The sequence below is a fragment of the Acanthopagrus latus genome, chromosome 1 (genome assembly GCF_904848185.1).
Source record: "Acanthopagrus latus isolate v.2019 chromosome 1, fAcaLat1.1, whole genome shotgun sequence".
Taxonomy (NCBI): Eukaryota; Metazoa; Chordata; class Actinopteri; order Spariformes; family Sparidae; genus Acanthopagrus; species Acanthopagrus latus.
The window spans coordinates 4649628-4669802 of record NC_051039.1 but is presented as its reverse complement, the minus strand read 5'-3'; the positions used below and the strand labels follow the sequence as shown (position 1 = coordinate 4669802).

At 43.0% G+C, this 20175-nt stretch overlaps 1 protein-coding gene and 1 long non-coding RNA gene across 4 annotated transcripts; one reads left to right on the top strand and one right to left on the bottom strand.

Moving 5' to 3' along the window:
* The first annotated feature begins 4282 nt into the window (after nucleotides 1–4282).
* Nucleotides 4283–20175, top strand: c1qtnf6b (C1q and TNF related 6b). Of its 3 annotated transcripts, none has more exons than XM_037114803.1 (3): nucleotides 4283–4658; nucleotides 10036–10228; nucleotides 17918–20175. In XM_037114803.1, exons 2-3 carry the CDS (start codon nucleotides 10048–10050, stop codon nucleotides 18463–18465), a joined length of 729 nt encoding a protein of 242 aa, XP_036970698.1. In that variant the 5' UTR covers nucleotides 4283–4658; nucleotides 10036–10047; the 3' UTR covers nucleotides 18466–20175. The 3 variants fall into 3 exon arrangements, with proteins under 3 accessions (XP_036970698.1, XP_036970717.1, XP_036970709.1); XM_037114822.1 differs by lacking the exon at nucleotides 4283–4658 and adding an exon at nucleotides 4829–5237; XM_037114814.1 differs by lacking the exon at nucleotides 4283–4658 and adding an exon at nucleotides 6344–7635.
* LOC119028625 lies at nucleotides 7747–10028 on the bottom strand. The gene is made up of 2 exons (XR_005077773.1): nucleotides 8482–10028; nucleotides 7747–8160 (listed from the first exon to the last, which is right to left on the bottom strand). It is a non-coding gene; the product is annotated as an uncharacterized LOC119028625 (long non-coding RNA).

Sequence of the window (20175 nt, the reverse complement as noted above, 5' to 3'; positions counted from 1 at the left end):
CTGATTTATATCCCCTTCTTGTGCTCACAACGAGCTGATCAGCGGAACAAACCCCAGATCAGATGAACAAAGACGTGGGAAAGTCACATCTTCCGCCAAGTCATGTGACACCCTGATCCCGCCTGGCCCGCTGTTATAGATAAATATGCATACGTGCACAGTGTGTAGCTGGAAGCACATGAGTGAAAGTGGAACTGGGAGGAAGTGTGGACTAACCTGGAACATGTGGAGGGCAAAAAGATGGACGATTCAGATACAGATTCAGGGGAACGTAGATGAAGAGTATTCCGTCAGCTAACTCAGGACTGGAGGTGTGTTTGAGTGATGCCAGCCTCCTCTTTCTCATCAGTCAGTGTGCTTTTAAAGCCTCAACACTGCATTCTAATATCTCAGGTGTTCTTGTGTCGCTTGTCATTTCAAATCATCCTCATTAGAGCAACAGCACGCAGCAAATCCTCTGAGGCTCACTGAGTTTTCTCTTGAGTTGGTGTTGAATTCCCAGAAGGAACGCTACGTATTTTTCAATGTCAGGATCAAACTGGAAAAAACATCTGTGGTTTTTATAAGAAATGTAAAAACAATATTTGCTTTTGGTTTCAGGCTTCATTTGGTACCACTTGGTCAACATTTTCCAGCAAAATAACGCAATCTCTCTCGCATCTCGTCAAATACGACATCTACTGACTCCCAGGGCGTCGGCAGTCAAGCTAGCTCCAATATGTTATATGTGACGTGCATCTGCAACTGTTTGCCAGCGGGGCTGAAGCTCAAAACCCGATGATGTAAACGGTGCAAAAGCCCCGACAGCACCGGTAACAGCTGCTCATAGTGGCTTGCAGCTGGAGACTGTGGTTGCAGAGTGTAAAATGTGGGCGACTATGAAGATAAATCAAAGCTGAAACGGAGACTGTGCATACGTGAGGGAGCACCGCCAACAGCTCCTGTTCACATCTTGTTGGGCCGAGCGTGAGCCGCTCCCTTCTCATCACAGGTTTTTGGGGGCGACCGCAAAACTTAAACAAACAGCGTTATAATCACACTTGGCAGCTCAGCTGTCAGCAGCAGGTCTCTGCACCTTCTTTTGTTCGTTGTTCTACATGTGACGTGTTGGATTGTTGTGTGGAGGTTTTGTGGCTTTCTGCCCTCGAGTTGCCAGTTTGGCACAAATCAAGTAATGAATTCTTGAACTTCTGCACAATTTAATGTCTGAATAAAGAAAAAAAAATGTTGCCCTACAATTTTACTGATTTGGTTGCAAGGGAATATAACTTACTGTGTCACAGAGCTCCACACACACACACAGACAATATAATTGTTGTGCGGGTCAGTTATATTGTGTCATTAAGTTTTGATGAGGGCTAAGTTCTCACAAGTCTAGTCAATCGATGCTGTTCTCTGTGTTTCTAACACATTCCTGTACGTGCATGTTCATCACTGTGTATCTAAACCAGCTGTTTTAATCCATTATTGCTGTTGAAGTCACAGGAGTAAAGTCACTGCTAGTTCTCACCACATGCCTAAAATGAAAAATAACCTCAGTGCTGGTTTTAATATTTACTCTTGACCCAAATACACCTCTTAAAAAAGGTACGTAGAAACCCAAACGTCAGTATTTAATGAGTTGGGAATGAGACTAAACCATCTTACAAAATCCAAATAAACCAACCAACCTACGAGTTTTATGTGTCCCAGGAATTCAGGCTCAACCTCACAGAGACAGCAGAGGTTTAAGAGTCATCACACCAAATAAAGACACTTATTTATTCTCTAAGTTGAACTTTACAACCTGCAGATTGATTACTTTATAAGAAAGCACATACAGTATGTTGTCGTAAGAAGCTTAGCTGTCGAACAAAACGTCTAAGTATCATAAACTTGATATTTTCTGTGGTCCAAAGTCCCATCGGCTTCTTGTGGAGGGAACAAGTGTGATGCTAGGTCATTATATTTAAATTGTTGGTAATAATGTGTATCCTGGGACGTTTCCCCTCTTATATCTCTTTATTGCTTTGTTGTTCACAGTTCAAACACAACCTCCTGCCACACACACACAGATTCCACTCTTCTTCTTCTTCTTCTTCCTCCTCACCTCTGTAGCACAGGAAAAAGTAGAAATCCCGCAGTGAAATGGAGGAAAAGCGTGGGTGAACAACGGCCAGACAGAAGAATGGGAGCACTGCGAACGTCAAGGTAAAGACAGATTGTGTGAAATTTAAAGTAAGAGAACAAGATACGAATCAGGAAAAATTCCCTTTTCTCTCTGGCCGACATTTTATAGACCTGCGTAGAGAAGAAATGGGTTTGATGGGTAGTGTTACCCCCGGAGCAAACCCCACCTCTTCCATAAGTCTTTCATGTGGATGGACTCAGAGTCGGTGTTTCCAGGTCGAGGACCCTCCACTGAAGAGCGCTCCAGGAATTCACTGAGGCAGCAAGTTAGTGAAGTGCAGCTGGTAACAAACGGTCTTTATGAGGCGGCGCTGGCCGTATAATTAACTCTTTTTTACCATCACAGCCGTACTTCCACATGAGAGCGGTAAGTACAAGTAAGCTCCAGGCCGAGACCAAAAAAAAAAAAAAAAAGGAGACAGTGACTTTGTCTCGGGTTGACTACAAGTCTACATATCAAGTGGAAATCCCCCATCTTCCACTGTCTCATCAACTTGTCTTTTATGGGTGTTTGGTGGTCTTTTTTTTTTTGATGCCAGCTTTCAAACAACCATTATTTTTGACGCACTACGTCCCCAGATGGCTTTAAAACACACTTCAGAGATCATCAGACGAATGTTGTTGCCCTCGTTTTTGAGGTTGTTTGGTTTCTGCCATGGATATAATAAGAAAGTTCACGGGAGGGATTAAAACAAAACAAAAAAAGATTTCAGGTTTCTGCTCTTTTGGGGGCAAGAGTCCTTCCCCCTATGCGTTCCCTGTGAGGTGCAGGTGAGTAGAGTCTTGATCGGAGCTGATCACAACCATTTCCTTTGACAATACTTGTAATTCCGCCCAGACGCGCAGCAACATATTTCAGGATCGACTTTACACCACTTGAAATACGCAGGTAGCCTATTTTTTTTTGATGGAAGCTGCGTCAAGTTGCACGGAGCAGATCAAGCCGGGCAGGAGGTCAGACAACGTATGCCGTGTTCAAAATTGACATATCAGCGGTTTGCTGACTTTGCCGTTCTTAAAGACCTGATTGAGGCCCGGTCCACATGTAAACTGCTATTTTTAAAAACACCTTTTCAAAAACAATTTCCCGCACACACCGACGGTATGAAAACAAAAACTCAACAACAACGGAGACAAGCCTGTCCACACATAAACACTGAAAATGACCTGGTAGGATTTTTCTGTTTACATGTGTACGGAGGTCAAAACCAAAGAAAAAGCTTTGTTTTAGGAAGTGTCCGCGTACGTGTGCGCAGGGCCTGAGTCTGATAGAGTTTCTATTCCACTTCTTTAGTTTCTCTTCATAACCTAAACATGCTGAACTCTGAGCTTCGGTTTACACACATTCTGCTTGTAGGTCCCAATTAATCAATACAAAGAAAAAAAAAAAGAAAAACGAAAGAAGAAAATAAAAATCACAGCTGCTTTTTGTTTGGTTTTGACTTTTTATACACCAATAAAAAAAATGTACATGCAGCAGACGGCTGGTTTTATACCTCATTATTTTTACTCTCGGTCACGTGCACGTGCCCACTGGGCGTCAGGACACCCAGATGTTCGATCCGGTGCTGCCTGCTGGATTTATTTCTCCCACATCTGGAGAAGAAGGCCACTTTGATTTGTTCCTCGAACTTATCAGACGGCACGTCACGGCCCGTGAGTGAAACATTAACTTTAATAAGACCAAAATAAATCCGTCTGAACTTTGTCTGTGTTACACTTTGTTATCCTCTTTATTATCCTGACGCCACAGCCGGGTCTGTCACAACGCAGGGAGATAGAAAGAGAATCAGATGAGAGCGGAGATGACAGTGGTTTTATTTTTTTTTTTTATTTCTTATTAAATAACAGTGATATAAAAGAGCTTCTTGCAAGCGTGATTTAACAACCACAGTTGGGAGTTTATGAGAGGTGATATAATGTAGTTATTCCTGGCATGCAGAGTTGGAACTGGGGACGGGACACACTGATGGAAAAGCCTGTGATACTGACCAGAATCTGAGTCATGGACACAGAACCGCAGGAGAGGGAGAGAGAGAGAGGAGGAGGAGGAGGAGGAGGAGGAGGAGGAGGAGGAGGAGGGAAAGAGGGAGAGAGCTGACCTGGATTTCTGTTTTGGAGTGGTGACAGTTTCCTCATGCTGCATTTAAGCTCCCTGTTACAAAACTTCTGGATGGATGTGCAGCAGTCTCTGACTCTCTTAAGTAAGAGTGATGGATGTGGAGTTTAGGGAGGAGGAGGAGGAGGAGGAAGAGGAGGGAGGATGGAGAGGAGATGGGGGAGGAAAGACTGATGTTAGATGTTGTCTGATGAGGGAATGAAGGAATGGAGGTGTGTGTGTAGGGAGAGAGAGAGAGAGGGAGGGAGGGAGAGAGAGAGAGAGTGTGTGTGCATGGGAGTGAGAGAGGTTCAGTAGTTCCTCCTCTCAGCCTGACACCGGCAGTCTGTGTTTTTTTTCCTCCTCCTCCGCGGTGGTGAAACTCCATCAGGTAAGAAAAAGCAAAAAAACCAAGACACACTGACGCGATGTGACAGCAGCGACTTTATGACAATCCATCTCACGGCCGACACGACTCTGCACAGTAATCCTCCGGAGGTTTTCAAAAAATTAAGAGAAGAAGAAGAAGAAGAAGAAGAAGAAGAAGAAGAAGAAGAAGAAGAACAGCCGGCGGCGCGTTTGCGTGCGTGCAGCGACGTGCAGGGACTGAAGAAGTTATTCACAAGTCGCCAACTCAGCAGCAGCTTTCTTAAAATTTTTTCTTGTGTAAAGTTACCCCCTAAAAATCGCCGTGCACGTTCTCACGCGCAATCTCACTGACACGTTTCTGAAAGTGCATGTGTGTGTGTGTGTGTGTGCGCGTGTGCATGCGTGTGTGTGTTTATCCGGACTGCAGCTGCATGCCAAACTGATGCTCTGGCGTTGTAGACGTGGCTGCTTCATTATGACTGGTGCATGCGTGTTGTGGTTATTATCAGGGAGTGTGTGTGTGTGTGTCTGTGTGTGTCTGTGTGTGTGTTCACTTCATTAGTCATGGCAGCTATGATGGGGTTTCCTGGGGCCTGATAAGGTAACGTGGAGGTTATGATTTCATAAATCTGGCATCAACTCTCAGCTGCTGTCACACAGAAGTGTCGGGGAAATCAGGTTACCTAACTCCTACACACACACACACACACACACACACACACACACACACACACACACTCAGTGAAGGCTGTTTGCAGGATCTATTTTTAAAGAAAAGGATGGTGAGAGGATGGAGAAAGTATTTCAGTGTTTGTTGTTGGATTCTAATCACAAGTCAGTAGCTGGTCTCTCCTGCAGATTGACCCACATTGAGCCCTGGAGCTGCAGAGAGGGTGGAGAGTGATGAGCAGTGAAACACTGACTGTAGACACATGCTTACACAAATCGTGAGGAGAGTGTTACATCATCAGGTGATCACAAAAGCGGTGCTAAATATTTGGCGGGGCGAATTAAATTAATTATATGTTAGTGGGTCAGTAACACTTGCATGTATCACGGGCTTCATGCATGGCGAAATGTGTCACAGCTCCTCTTGTAGTTTATAAAAATGAGAATTCAAAGACATTTTCATACTTTAACAACTGATTTGGTTGACTGGCAGCGACTCCCGACATGAGCTATATCGCAGCTCCAGCTGTGGTGAACCAGACATTTGTTGGAGGCTGTAAGTTTGGTGAGGTTTAGGAAAACGCTGTGGTTTGGCTTAAAATAATGAGGCTACTTACGTAACTTCAGTCACGTACCCTCATTGTGTGCGTAACTTCAGTTATATAATGTACGTGACTGAACTTAAACACGCAAGCGAGTTAACTCTGTTGACTTTCACACACAAACAGCAGTCTGTGGATAAAAGTCCTGCGCTTGTTTGAGCCAGACGTCCTTCCTCGTCCTCCTCGCTGTGTGGTCTTTATGATGCATCGCTTGACTTACTCCTTTGCCTGCGTGATTATAACTATGGCCACTAGAGGTCACCACCCGATTAAACGTAACTATGGATCCTAAAAAGTTGAGTTAAATTCCATTTTTATGTTAATGTTTGCAGTGCTGTGGTTGACCACGGGGAAAATCCTGTCAAATTACACCAACTTTCTGAACCCTGCAGCGTGTAACTTGTGTCTCCTGCTTCTGGCAGTGACAGTAATTACACAAAACACTTCCTTCGTGCTTATGACTTCCACAGATTCCGCCGTACGCCCATTGCCGCAGCCTACTCTGTCATTCTCCTGCAGCTCTGGTGAAACAAACTTTGCGGTGTGATGTAAAATGCATCACTACGGGTGCACCAGCGTGGGAAGGTGACCAGACGACAGATTGAAAAACTATATCCTCTGAGATACCCAGAGAGTTATCTCCTTGGCTTTGAATGTAAAACTCCCACACTGCAGGTTTAATAAATCTCCTGCGCGTATACAAAATGCATGAAGTAATAATTTTTTCTACACTCCGGGGTAGTTATCTGTGACACACATCAATGCTTGAGCCCGATGCTGCAACCAAGAGCCCAGACTAAAAATGCAAATAGCATGTGGGTTTGTTTGAAGCCACATGCAGTGAATCCACAGATTGTTTTTTTTTTTTACTATTGTTTTTGTGAGCACTTTCAGGCTGCATCAACCATCCAGTTCATGAACTTTTTTCCTAATGTGACACACATTTACTGCAGCATTTGAATAACCTGATCTAACTTCTCCAACATGTCGTGTAAGTGAGAGTGGTTGTATCCCTCCGACACCTGGCTCGCTTTCATAGTGAAGCTGATTCATAGCTGTTGCGGTTTATATTTCATCATCATCAGTCGTCAGATGAAAACATTGTGGAGGAGCTCCAGTCATTCTGTTCTCTCACAGTTACGCTCCATCCATTATCTCAAATCCCGTTAACGTTCACCCGTCACTGTAAAAGGCCCCTGGGAACCGCTCTGTTATCCCTCCCATCTTACTCTATCCTGTTGATGTTTTTCTTCGCGTTCTCGCTCTGATCCGCCTGTTGTTTCAGCTCTCTCGCTCTCTCCGTCGTTTGCTTCTCTGAGGATTTGTGTTACACGTGTAGATCTCGGAGGCTGGATGTGAGGCTGAATGGCAAGAGAACAGAAAAGTGGGAGGAGGAGATGGAAAGTGGGGAAAGATGATACACTGTCGAGTGAAAAAGACAAAAGAGGGGAAGCCAGAGACTTTTAGAGATTTATCCCACGATTGTTTTTTTTATCTCATTGTTTTGGTTCGAGGAGTCCTCAAATTCCACTCTCATCAGCTTGCTTCCCACGGCAGCCACCAGCTGCCTGCAGCGAGATAATCACTGATAAAGCCGCTGTGTGCTACCTCCCCAGTGCCAAACAACAGACAGACACAATTAGACACTGGCTGGTGAACACAGTGGAGCGTCTGAAGAGTTGGATATTCCTCTCAGGAGCCGGTGAAAACTGAATAGAAGACAGAGATGTGAGATGACCAGAAATTCCTCTGAACTAAATGTGTAATATGTCGTCTTCTCGGAGTCTTTCTGCCCCATGTGACCAAAAAATGAACAGATGCGGCGTCAACAGTTTGATGTCATTGTCTTATGCTCATCTTTATGATAATACATTTTATTTTGTGACAAATCTGTGCTTATTGTCTGGTTAGGTTCAGGCGTACAAGCTGCTTGGTTATTGTAAGGAAAAGATCACATTTTGGCTGACGCCCTTCTGTCGGCGCAAACACGGCTGGAAATTTAGCCAACTAATCTCCTGATGTCTCCTGAAGCACAATCGGTGGTTACGAGTGTAGAAATGTTGAAACATTTGCTGTCTCAGTTCAGGGTCTGCATCCTTCGGAGGAGGATTAGATGGCCAATCACGTCACAACGCCGTGCGACAGCTGTCTCAATTTGAAGGCTCCTTCAAATGCTCCTTCTTTTCCCTCTTTTTGGAGGATGCAACGCTACCATCCTTCGTGGCCTCACATATCCCAAGATTCTTTCCGCACCTGAAAAAGAAGGAAAGAAAGAGAGAAAATGGCGACATTGTGTGGCGTAGATCGTCACTTTCGTGGGCCTGGGTGGCAGAAATTGTGACGACATAAAAGTAAAACATCTGGTGACGTAACCAGGAAATGCTCCAAAGACTAAACACAACTAGGAGAGTGGTTCAACGAACCCAAAACGGCCAAAGATGTGAGCTTGAAAACCAAAATTATACTGTCAACCACTGTAGAACTGAAGCAAGTCAGGTGATGATTCTGAGTGGCAGATTTTAGTAATCACAGGATGTTATTGTGCTGAGAGAAACACTGGAACTCAATACTTACAGAGCCAGTTGGTTTCTACGCCACGTCATGGTCTCGTGTGACTCAGTGGTTTGAGTCAAACCTCCTGCAGCTCCCACAGGATTATCCATCCTGGAAACATATGCACTCAGATTACAATAAAGCATTCTGGGTAAAATCACGAGACACGTTCCATATGTTTTGTGTTATTTTATAAATCCACCACAAGTGTCTTCGTAACCTCAGATTATCAGTGAACAAAGGTTTGTTGCGTCTCCAGACAACTGAAAACATGCTTTTTTGTGCGTTTTGTTGAGTTTAAATGATTCTTTCTTGCATCTAATTTGTTTGATATTTGTTTGTATCTGGATCGACAGAAGAGTTACAGTATGCCAAGAGTGACAGAATAGCTGCTGATGTTTTCACACCCGACACCACTTCACTCCCTTCTTTTTCCTTTTTTCAAATCGTTCCAGATATCTTTTCCTCTTGGCTTTTATTTCTAAATCCCAAGAACTGTTGTCACGAGACAATCTGTCACATGTGGGTTTGGATTTCATGCCACAGATTTTTTTATGTGATTAGAACTTAAAGGGAAAGTTAAATGGAAAATACTCCATCAGATGTGTATAGCGTGATGTGTTATCAGTGTGTGATGCTCGATGCACGCCAAGAGTTCCACACTTTCATATATACCATTTGTAAACCAAAATGAATGTGTATAAATACGTTTTTTAAAACATGTTAACACTACGGAAACCAAGAGACAAGTTTTCCTTTCCGTTTTATTTTCCTGGTGTGTCCTGTTCGACATCCCGCCTGCTTAGTTACGGTGGTTTTTCATGCCTTTTATTTCTCTGTCTCTTTCAAACTCAAAGCCAACTGAATGATGTGATTAATGAAAAGGAGCAGCGATTAATGTGTCCGCCCACAATCACGTTTGATAGGAGACCACCCGGCGACTGACGCAGAGACGTTTGACCAGGGAATGAATGTCGTTGCAACCTTTCCCACTGCACACAAAAGCAAGATGTTCGTGGGTGCTCGTGGTTTTCCTCCATTTTCTAGAAATCTTCCAACAGCAGCCAGAGTTCAGATGTGGAGGAGTTTTGTTTGTCAGAGCTGTGAATGTTGAGTTGGATGACTGGGTTGTAAGCACCGGGACTTCACCTTTACTCCATATTCACACAGCATGTTTCAGCTGCATTGCGTTCTGGTCTGTTGAGATAACTGTCCTGGTATCCCTACATGGTTTTTTTTAGTGCAAAAAGACAGTTCTGCTTGTTTTATTGATAAGAAATGCCATCAAAGTGTTATGATTACTGTCAGTATCATCAACTCTGCTGTGGGTGTTGTGGAAATATATTGTCTCGCCACAGGAATGTGAATAAAGAAGAACATAACAAAATTACCCCAAAAATGTTGGCTTTGGGTTGATGGTTTTCCACTGTTTGGCTTAAGCTTCGCTTGTTTTCGGAAATTCCTCTGAGCAGGAGAAACTGTGTATTATGTGATGGGTTTGAGAACCATAAGTGTTCCTTTGCCACGCCTCCATTTCTCACTTCCTATAACTCTCCTGTTTTGTTCCCCTCCCAGGCGTTGACAGCCATGTTGGCGGTGTGTGCGAGGCTGCTTTTGCTCCTCCCCTTGGTTTGCTGCGTCCCCTCGCCCTCCAGACCTCCTTCCAGACTCTGCAGGCGGTGCTGCGACCACTCGGAGCCGCCGGCGGCCACAGCCCAGTATCAGATGCCCGAGGTCCGCACCGTCATCAACATGACCATCCTCAAAGGTACCCCAGAGCTTTGGTTAGCCTCTGAGCACTGCTGACATGAAGTTACTGTCTGTTCTATTTACTTCTTTATACCCCAGTTTGTCCTTTTGGTTCTTGCAAGATGGGAATCCACCTTGTTTACATGTGTGTCTTTTTAGATACCGTCCATGAAGCGAAACTAAGGCTTGTGGTTGCATGTTCATTCACAGAAAAAGAAAAAAAAACAAAAAAAACATTCTTCTATCTGTGTTACTATCTCCTGCTTTCAAGCTTGGTTTGATTAATCAGGTCACTTCTTGCTTTTCCCAGATGGCGGTCTGTCTGGCACGACTTCTATTTAATCAGCAGAGTAATCATGAATATTGTAATGGAACAGCGGCGCTGAAGTGTAGCCACGCATTCACGGTTAAATGTGACTGAGACAAAGAAGTGAAACCGTCATTGATGAGACACTCGACAGATAAAAAGAACCTGGAACCGCTTACAAATAAAAAACAACATCGGTTCAAGATTCTTTTGAAAGAAGGAGGCTGACAAGTAACAACGATGAAAATACACGTCAACATATGAATATACCCGTAAGTGAAGAAATTGAAGTAGAAGTATGACAAGTGGAGCGTCCACCTGAGACCAAACCTCCAAAAAGGACGTCTTGTTTTAGCTTGAAATTCACAAACCACATAAAAACCAGAACCACGTCCTTTAATCTGTTTGTAGAATCGCATCACCATCTCAGCATTAACACAGACACGCTTATCAAGTCAAATCTGCGACATCTTATATGAGATGATATTTGTGTGTTTGTATTCTGTAGCCTTGTTTTTACGTATTTGTTTGCTGCAGGTGTATGTTTTAAGCTCAGGGGGAGGGAAACAGAAAAAAAAGTTACCAGGGAAAAGAGATTAAAAACTACAAGGATTTTTCTGATATCCAGGATCGACACTCCTGCAGCTGGAGACAGGGATTTGTGAGAACATGTGTGTCTAATATCAGAGCCAGAGCGGCCAACTCAAGCAAAAGAGCGATCCAAACGATGTGTCATCACTCCGCTGTTTTATCTGCTGGGTCCTTTGATAAGTGGACAAGCCAAGTCTGTTCTGACCTGCGATCAACCCCCGAATCAGTCCAACTGCTGAACCATGAAAAGAAGCTCTGACTTCCCTTCTCTCGCCTCACACCCATGCAGGAAGAATGCATGGACACATAGTTTAGTTATAGTTTAGGTCTTGGACACAGTTTACATCGCCGACTCTCTTTGCATCTGCAGCAGTAATTTTTTTTTAATGGGCTATAAACTAACATCTAGCAGGCTTTGGTAAGAGTTGTGTAGGAAATACATATGGGGAATGTTTGTGAAGATGTCGCCAAGATCTTCCTAATGAGCAAACACTCGGAATACTGCGTCTTACTGAGATAACTACAAATCTTCATGGCAACGTCTGCGCGACAAATGTGTGAAATCTGGGTCATACGCTATGTGTCCTAAGTGCCGTATCGGAAATCGGACTTGAGTTTCATAAAGACGTTTCAATCCAAGAGGCTTCTTCACTTCTGACTAACTGGAGGGGAGTCGCAGGCTTTTAAACCCTGTGTGGGAGTGTCCTTACATATCTGGGTATGAAACGTGGTGTAGACACGTCCAATAATGAACAAAACAGGAACTCCAGTCAAAATCTGTTTAACCTGCTGCCGTCTGCCAAGCAATACAGAAGTCTCCTCTGCTGGACAACCAGACTGACAGAGCAGCTTCTTTCCTGAGTGTGGCTACTTTCATCCTCTGAACTCCGCCTCAGTTCTGCTTTTGTTTTATTTTTTTAAGATTCAGTATGTAACACACCTATTTATTTAACGGAAAAGGACTATAACTACCATTAAGTTGTACCATCCTGGCTGTATAATAATGATTAAATAGATCTTAAATAGGTTGAAGTGGCGACTGCACAACAATATGTTTGCACCTTTTTATTAAGCTTTCAATGATTCAATTCATTCTGGCTCAAAATTGTAATTTGACATTCAGGTCATATTTTCATGTGCTTTTGTTGCAAGAAAGATGAAAAAAACATGTTTTCAGAAGTCCTCTTTCTTTGTTCAAGGTCTTATAATAATAAAAAAGTAAACTTCTGGGAGATATCAATCCCTGCGGCAGGAGCTGTTATGTGTCAGGCAGACCTTCTCTCACAGCAGCCAGTTTGACATACAACAGTCCAGTCCAGGTGTGACCAATGATACTAATTAAAGAGTCAAGGTGCTGCTGTTGGGCGTGTTTGCTCATTACAAAGCCTCCGCTACACCAAAAGGAACAGAACATTAATAATCAATAATTAAACCTGTGTTTACCTTCTATTGTGTCAGTGTTGCTGCTGTGGAAAAGGTTTATTGTTGCTCTTCTGTACAGACGAGGCAGTGAAACAGTGCTGCTGCGCTGCAGCTGTGCGATGAGGACATGAGGAGGTCTCATCGGGCGCTTTCACCCAGCCCTGATCCTGCTCATGTGGCAGAAAACTACACTGAAACTATTCTATGGAAAGAAAGCTAGCTGTGCTCTTGTGCACACACACAAACACACACACTCCCCGTCTTCTCTGAACCGCTCACTTGAAAACAGTGAAGCCTGCTTTAAGTGTTAGTGTGTATGTGCTGTTGTGTGTGTGTTGTGAACTGTGTGCTGTTGGGTTTGCTCCCACAAAGCTGTGGTGATTGGATTTGAACGGCGTGGCCCACAATCAGCCCGTCAGCCCATCTCTCGGTCTTAGCGAGCGGGGAGCCAGATTTTTCTCGACAGAAAGCAGAACACTCAGTCACGGACACAGACATCACTTCCCCCACACGTTTTATTTTTTTACATCACCGGCTACAGAATTAAACTGTTTTTTTCCTTTTTTTTTTTTTTAAACACCCTGCAGACATTCAGGAGGTTCCACTTGGCTTAAGTACAGTTGAAATACAAAATACGTGAGCTCTCGTTTGGGATTTCTACATTTGCAGTCTGTTAGCCGTAAATGACAACATATGTTAACCAGCAGGAAGCCTCTGGAGCCAATTTGAATCCTTAACATGTCAAGTCAGTGTGTCTTGCTTTTCCTCTTTTAGCATTACAGTTTTAAAATGTTGTGATTTGGGATAATCTCCTACCTTGCAGAAAATCTTTCAAGGGTTTTTGACACATATCCAATCTGCTGCGAGCATGTGGGTCAGTACAGTAGAAACACAAAGCGTAGAAACGTCTCCAGAGCAATGAGTTTATTTCAAAGCACCGTTTCTCCCAAAGAGTCTTTGTAATGCTGCCTGCTGTCACATTACTTCTAATGTGTTTGTAAATGTTGGTTTGTCATCATGACTCAACTCTCACCCAGTTAGCCTTTCTGTTATTTATTTATTTTTGTGTCTCCTCACAGCAGGAAGGACCTTGAATCCGCAGACAGGTGGAATGAATGAATGAATGAATGAATGAATGAATGGAGAAAAAAGAAGTGTACAACATGTTTACTGTGACTTGATGCCTCAAGGAAAAATGTTGACTCTGCAGACAGGAACAGGAATCTTAATTTTAGATGTGAAGCTTCTTTATATTTTAGCCAGATGGCAAAATCCCTGTGGACTGATTGCAGTATATTCAGACTGCTAATTAAAGATGAAGAGCAGCTTGGGGAGTTCTCCGACGCCCCTTTTTGTGAAGGCTTAAGAGAGGCAGTGAAACAGCCGATTGGGTTTTCTCCTCTTGTTCTTCCTGACTGAGAGACTTTTTATGCAATCTAGTTGAGTGGCTGTTCAACTAACCTGCATTAAGGCCACCTGTAGTGCTGTTGGTGCAGGGTTGGCCTGCAGGTTTCTCTTATCTTCACTCACCCTCTTGACGCCCAAGTCCCTTAAAACACCTTTTCCCACCTCACTGAGGAAACTTTAAAGGGTGGTAAAAGGAAGAAACCCATTTCAGTTTCAGTATCCCTGAAGAGGCATTTTGTCATTATTGAAACAGGTGTTTGTGAAATCTGTGAAATCTTAAAATATTATGTGGTTTTGGACTGGTTCTCAGGCACGTTCCTACCATTACCACAACAAAGCTATTTATATGTTTATAGTATGACAACATACTGCAGTATTACCCAAAGCTTTGTGCTAAGTTAGCTGGCTAGCCTCATCTCTCGCTCACACGTGCAAAAACGCAGGACATTATCGGAATGAACGTAAACAGTGGACCAATCAATGATCGTGCTTTAGCTGAAAACGCCTGCTTTGGTCCCCACAGACGAGTTCTGTCAACACAAACACGGTTGGAGATGTCTCAGTGTCTCCCTGAAAGATATCGACAAATGCTGAAACTGTAACTGTATTTGCAGAAACATTAACTTACTCCCCTGTGATACTGAAAGGTAAAGAGAGGTCACAGTCTCACTGTGCACAAGGCTCTTACTTGATTTTCAGGAGAAGCGGTTCAGCTCCATATATGGCCGTCGAGCGTAGAAGTGCTGCTAAGCTGCTGTTTGTGGAAACTGCTTTAACTCTCTGTGTGGACGCTGGTCACAGCTGGACTGATCATCGAGCATCTGTCCAGGGGATCGCTGGTATGTTTCGCCTCAGATCTCCAGGAAGTGTCACGGTCAGGGTGAGCGAAGGGCAGCAGCGTGGCTTCTTTCCTGTGTGGTTCAGCCAAACCAGAGGTGTTTTTAACTCATGAGCACTTGGAGCTAAATAATATTCAGCGTGCCAGCCATGGAGGGAGCAGGTTATTTGGGAAGTTTCTTTAGTCCAACCAGTACAGAAGCGCATGACCCCTCAACTGAATGTGAAAACTGTCACCAACATCTCCTCCAACTATTACTGGATGTTTTTCGTTTCACAGTTGAGTCTGTTTATCATTCAGTGAGAGTTTCTTTTAGCTTGCGGGCCTGTTTTTCAGTTTCTTTTTCCTTTTTATTGCAGCTGCTTCAGAGTGATATGGAGATGACGTCCTATAAGCGGTGTCACTTGATTTTCAGAGTGGAGAGTTTTTTTTTTTTTTGAACACTTGGAACAATAGCGGCACTCGAAATGTTCACTTGCCCCCGCAACATTTCACGTTAGGAGTGGTGACGGGAGGATATACATGAGCTCATTCATCATTTTCAGCATTTGCTGTCAAGTCGGGTATAATTTTAAAACCCAGCTGGTGTTTGGCTGTTGTGGCGTTTAAACAGGATACAGCAAGAACAAGGAGAGCTACTGAGGGCTTAAACATCCAACGGACTATTTTAATACTATTAAAATTATTTTTAGAGGTGCATGAGAAGTAGAATATAAACTGGAGACAATTTGGATTCCTTCCTCCTGTTTAGCAAAATGACCAAAATACCTTCCCCCCCTTGTTAACCCCCTGAGACTCCACATAGTTGTACACGACTAATTTGCATCATTCAGGAATGATTTCATAACTTTTCAAATGTTAATTTTAGCTCCTCACTCTTTTCCCAGTGAAAGCTGGCAGCCGTGCAGCTCCGTCAAAGCTTTTACAGAAGCTGAATAATCCAGCCTGGAACTCAGGTGTCTTTTGGGGGACTTTGTACAATAAATCCATAATGATAGATCTGATATAAAACTTCCTCTGTGAACATTTTATCCACTCTTCAGTGATGAAAATGGACTTCTGAGTGGTGGGTAGAACTTCATTATTTAAAAACCTTCGACCGAGCTGCTGCGGACGAGTTGCCACGACGCACTGGACCTTTTTTTTTTTTTTGAACCGCTACTAAAAAAACTCACCTCTCAAGCCTTGCCTTCCTTTTTATGATGCCCTTTAGTTTTACAAGACCTTCCCTAATGCTTGAAATCCAATGTTCTTGCACTTCCTAATGGTCCTTTAGTGGAGATCACTAAAGGTTATTAAAGGATTCAGCACTGACTCAGCTTTTAAAGTTACTGGCATCCTGACACATTCCTGTCAGAACATTTTGTCTCTCAGTCCATCAGGAGCACAAAATAAATACAAGTATTGCTTTTTAAACAAAATTGCTTCAGATTTATCGGTGGGATTTGGGCTGTGACATGTGAAAGCCCTGCTGCAATTTGTTTCCATTTCGGGATCTGTTACCATTTATCAAAGTCAGAAAGTCTCGTGTCTTTGTGTGCACGTCACAATGAACGGTGTGTTTTTTTGCACCAAGAGCTTTGATCAAAACTAATTGATTTTTTTTTTTTTTTCACAGCTGCACAAGTTCACATCCATAAATCAGAAATATTCTTCATGTGCTCGTCTGGTTCAGCCAATTAGTGATAGAAAAAATAAAAAAAATCAAGCAGTCTTTGACAGTCGGTGGATACAATGAGGACTAATTTCCATCTCGGCTGACAAAAGGAGACAGCTGTGTTATCACAATGAGCAATCTATTTAATTCTCCATGAAGAGGAACAAAAAAAAAAAAACACATTTAGAGCTCAAATAATGTTTCTACTAACTCCAAATTAAACTCTGGTGGAAGAATAACTCAGAACCTTTCCTGATACATTAAATGATTAGATTGTTACCGGTGCTTCATTATGTCAGCCTTTTTTAATTTTACTCTAGCTGTTTGAAAATGAGCTAGTTATAACTACTATTTTACAGTGAGGTATTTTTAGTCCAGATATGTAAAGGTTGTGCCTCTCCTGGGGGTCACAAGATAAATCTGATGGGTCATGAGATGATTCATCGAAAAGAAAATAAGAAAAACAAAGTTCTGACTCACAAGTGACCCTCAAACAATTATTTATATGAAAGTTCAGGGGTGAAATGTCTCAACTCATCTGAAACATGGGGCTTTTTTTTTTTATCAGGAGTCACACTGTAGCAGTCCCAATATTTTGGTAATTACTCTTTTTTTTAGCTGAATGAGAAAAACTCCCTCTGGATTTGTATTGATTGCAGTAGATCCAGGTCATGGCTTTCCGTACAATGACCTGGGACCAACAAGTCAAAACATTAAGAAACTAAACATATAATCTTTAACTGTAGCTTTGGTTTCATGGACAGTGTTTCTTCTACCTGACTGAAGTCTTTCTAATTTTGAGGATTCCTACTTGACATTAAATAAAGTAGATGTGCGTTTTACATGCCTCAAAGGGTCCTTCAGCAATCAGGAGGAAGCAGGTTTGATTCAGTGTCATGCTGAATCTGGATCTGCATGTTGAAGTATCCTTCAGCAAGATACTGAACCCCAAATTACCCCTGATGAGCAGGTCAGGACCTTGCATGGCAGCCGTGTGTGTGTGTGTGTGTGTGTGTGTGTGACAAGTGTTTGAAGGCACTTTGAAAAGGCGCTACAGAAATGCATGTCCATTTACCAAGTGCCAGTTGGTTCCACTCGCTGCGAAGTGTCCAGCCTGCTTGAAACATGATGGTATTCAATTTAAGCGTGACGTTCCCATAAATTCATTGTATGTGTTACTGACAAAACAAAGCATTTAATGAGTAAAATGTAAACTTTAATTGGCGGTTTACCAGCCAGAGCCTCTAACAAAGGAACATCTCTTTGATTGTGGCATATTACCATCCATGTGAACACAGCTAGTCTGTTTTTTTTAAAATGTGAAACGCTTGTCTGAAGTAAATAAGTATGATTACCATAGCATTTGATGGAAATTAACCTCAAATAATCCCAAACTATGGTACTTACCCTACTGGAAACAAGTCCAGATGATGCCCATGGTGGTTCTGTTGTCACCACTCACCCGTGTTTCTTCTTGTCTGTTCAGGTGATAAAGGAGACAGAGGTGATAAGGGGACACCTGGCAAACCCGGCATAGAGGGCCCCCCCGGTGCCAGAGGCCCCGTAGGCCATAAAGGCAGCAAAGGCCAGGCGGGCGCCCCCGGAGACGCCTGCAAGATCCCCCACTCTTCCTTCTCCGTGGGACGCCGCAAGTCCCTGCACAGCGTGGACTACTACCAGGCGCTGGTGTTCGACACGGTGTTCGTCAACCTGCACGAGCACTTCAACATGTTCAAGGGCAAGTTCTACTGCTACGTGCCGGGGACCTACTTCTTCAACATCAACATCCACACCTGGAACTTTAAGGAGACGTACCTCCACCTGATGCACAACGACAAGGAGCAGGTGATCCTGTACGCTCAGCCCAGCGAGAGGTCCATCATGCAGAGCCAGAGCGTCATGCTGAACCTGGCGCTGAACGACGAGGTGTGGGTGCGACTTTACAAAAGGGAGCGGGAGAACGCCGTTTACAGTGACGACGTGGATGTTTACATCACCTTCAACGGATACCTCGTGGCACCTAGCATCCAGTGAAAACAGGGCGGGTGGAATAACGAGGAGTGGCAGAAAAACTCCGGGTCGGATTTATTTGGTCTTGTTGCCATGGATACTGCTTTTTTTTTGTGACAAGAAAGGAGAACTAAACAGAGGACGTTCACAAGTTTGGTGCTTTTTTATTAAATATTCCTTTCAGCCTGGAGAGGAACATACTGTGCTTTCTGAAATGAGGACTCGCCAAAAGATATTGGAATCAAAAGGAAAAAATAAAGAGAAAAAGGGTAGCAGAGCGCACAATTAGGAAGGAATGTTGACTTACTTCCTTTTTGAACTAGAAATACACTTTTGGTACAAAGTAAATCATTTTTTCCTACTTGTGTGCGTTGCTACTTTACCTCCTTGGTTCACTCTTTTCAGGGACTTTGTGTATCAACACAAGTTGTATCAGGAGTCATAAATCTGTGCAATCAGCTTTTGAATTTGTGCCATGGTGCTTCTTAACAAGAATGGAGAGTTTGTCTGATTAAATGTGTTCGGCAACTGATGTCATACCTTTTTTATTTTTTTGACACATTTTTCCTTTGTGCCTTTCAGAAGTACACTGAGCCTCAAAGGGTTAGTTCTCCCAAATTGCTGATGTCTTGCCATAGAATTGGCGTATAAACCTGCTACTCAGCTCTGAGGAGCTGGAACTCCAAGTTATATTCAGCCTAATCAGGTTGGGAAGGGTCTTTCACTCACTGTGGTCCCCCTTCTGTTGCCCAGTTGGCTGCAGAATCGTTTATTGTCAGTATCTTTGGAATTTGAAAAACAAATGTAAATCACTAGAAACTAAGATTTTATATTTCAACCATGGCCGCTTGTCAGTTATTGACCATCTGGTGTATCTGCCTTGACTTTGGGCCTCAGATTAGGTGTCTTGTGTTCTGAAAAACTAATTGTATATGTTGAGTTCAGGGAGGTTTTTCATGGGTTCATTTCATGGTCAACATTCGCCCTTGTGATCGAAATGGTGCCAGTAAGAAATGTTCAGTGTGAGTGAAGTCTCTAAAAACCTGTTTTCAGGGTCCAATCTGTAGAATTTACTAGGATCAGTTGGCAAAAATGGGATATATTATTCATAACTATAGTTCCGTTAGTGAATCATCAGCTGACACTAAGAATCATTGTGCTTTTGTTACCTTAGAAAAGGCCACAGAGGGAGCAGGTCCTCTTCCGTCACGTTGCACCAACATATTTCTACAGGAGCCCAGAATGGACAAACCAAACACTGAGATGGCCTTTTGCATTTTAAGTGTCCACTGTAATGGAGAGTGAGGTGAAGGAGACTGAAAATCCTTTACAGTTGACCAAAGTTAGGTGCATGTCTAATGTTAAGAGGCAAAATCTTCCTTTTTTTATTGCAATTTTGGTGAACTGACCCTTTAAACACAAGTGTATCCCAACATATCAAAAACAGAAACTAAAGGTGCTTCTTTACTAAATGCAGGAATTCATTGGGGTTTGGATGATTTCAATATAAATATTCTTACTGAGGCTTTGAACTGCAGAGCAGTTCATGTAAATAGTTGTATTATAGCTTCTCTGCAGCCTCTGTCTGTGCTGCCACTCGTGCTGCTGAGGCTTCATTGTGTGTTTTTTGTAAACAAAATTTCTTCCCTCACGAACAAAGTCTCTTTGTTTTGTATCTCTTGGCAACAAAAAGACACTTGATCATGAATAATTAAACGTTTTTTCAGAATCTCA

Coding starts and splice junctions, on each gene's coding strand:
- c1qtnf6b (XM_037114803.1), top strand. CDS start 10,048: ATGTTGGCGGTGTGTGCGAGGCTGCTTTTGCTCCTCCCCTTGGTTTGC. Junction 10,229..17,917: donor CAACATGACCATCCTCAAAG/GTACCCCAGAGC, acceptor TTGTCTGTTCAG/GTGATAAAGGAGACAGAGGT.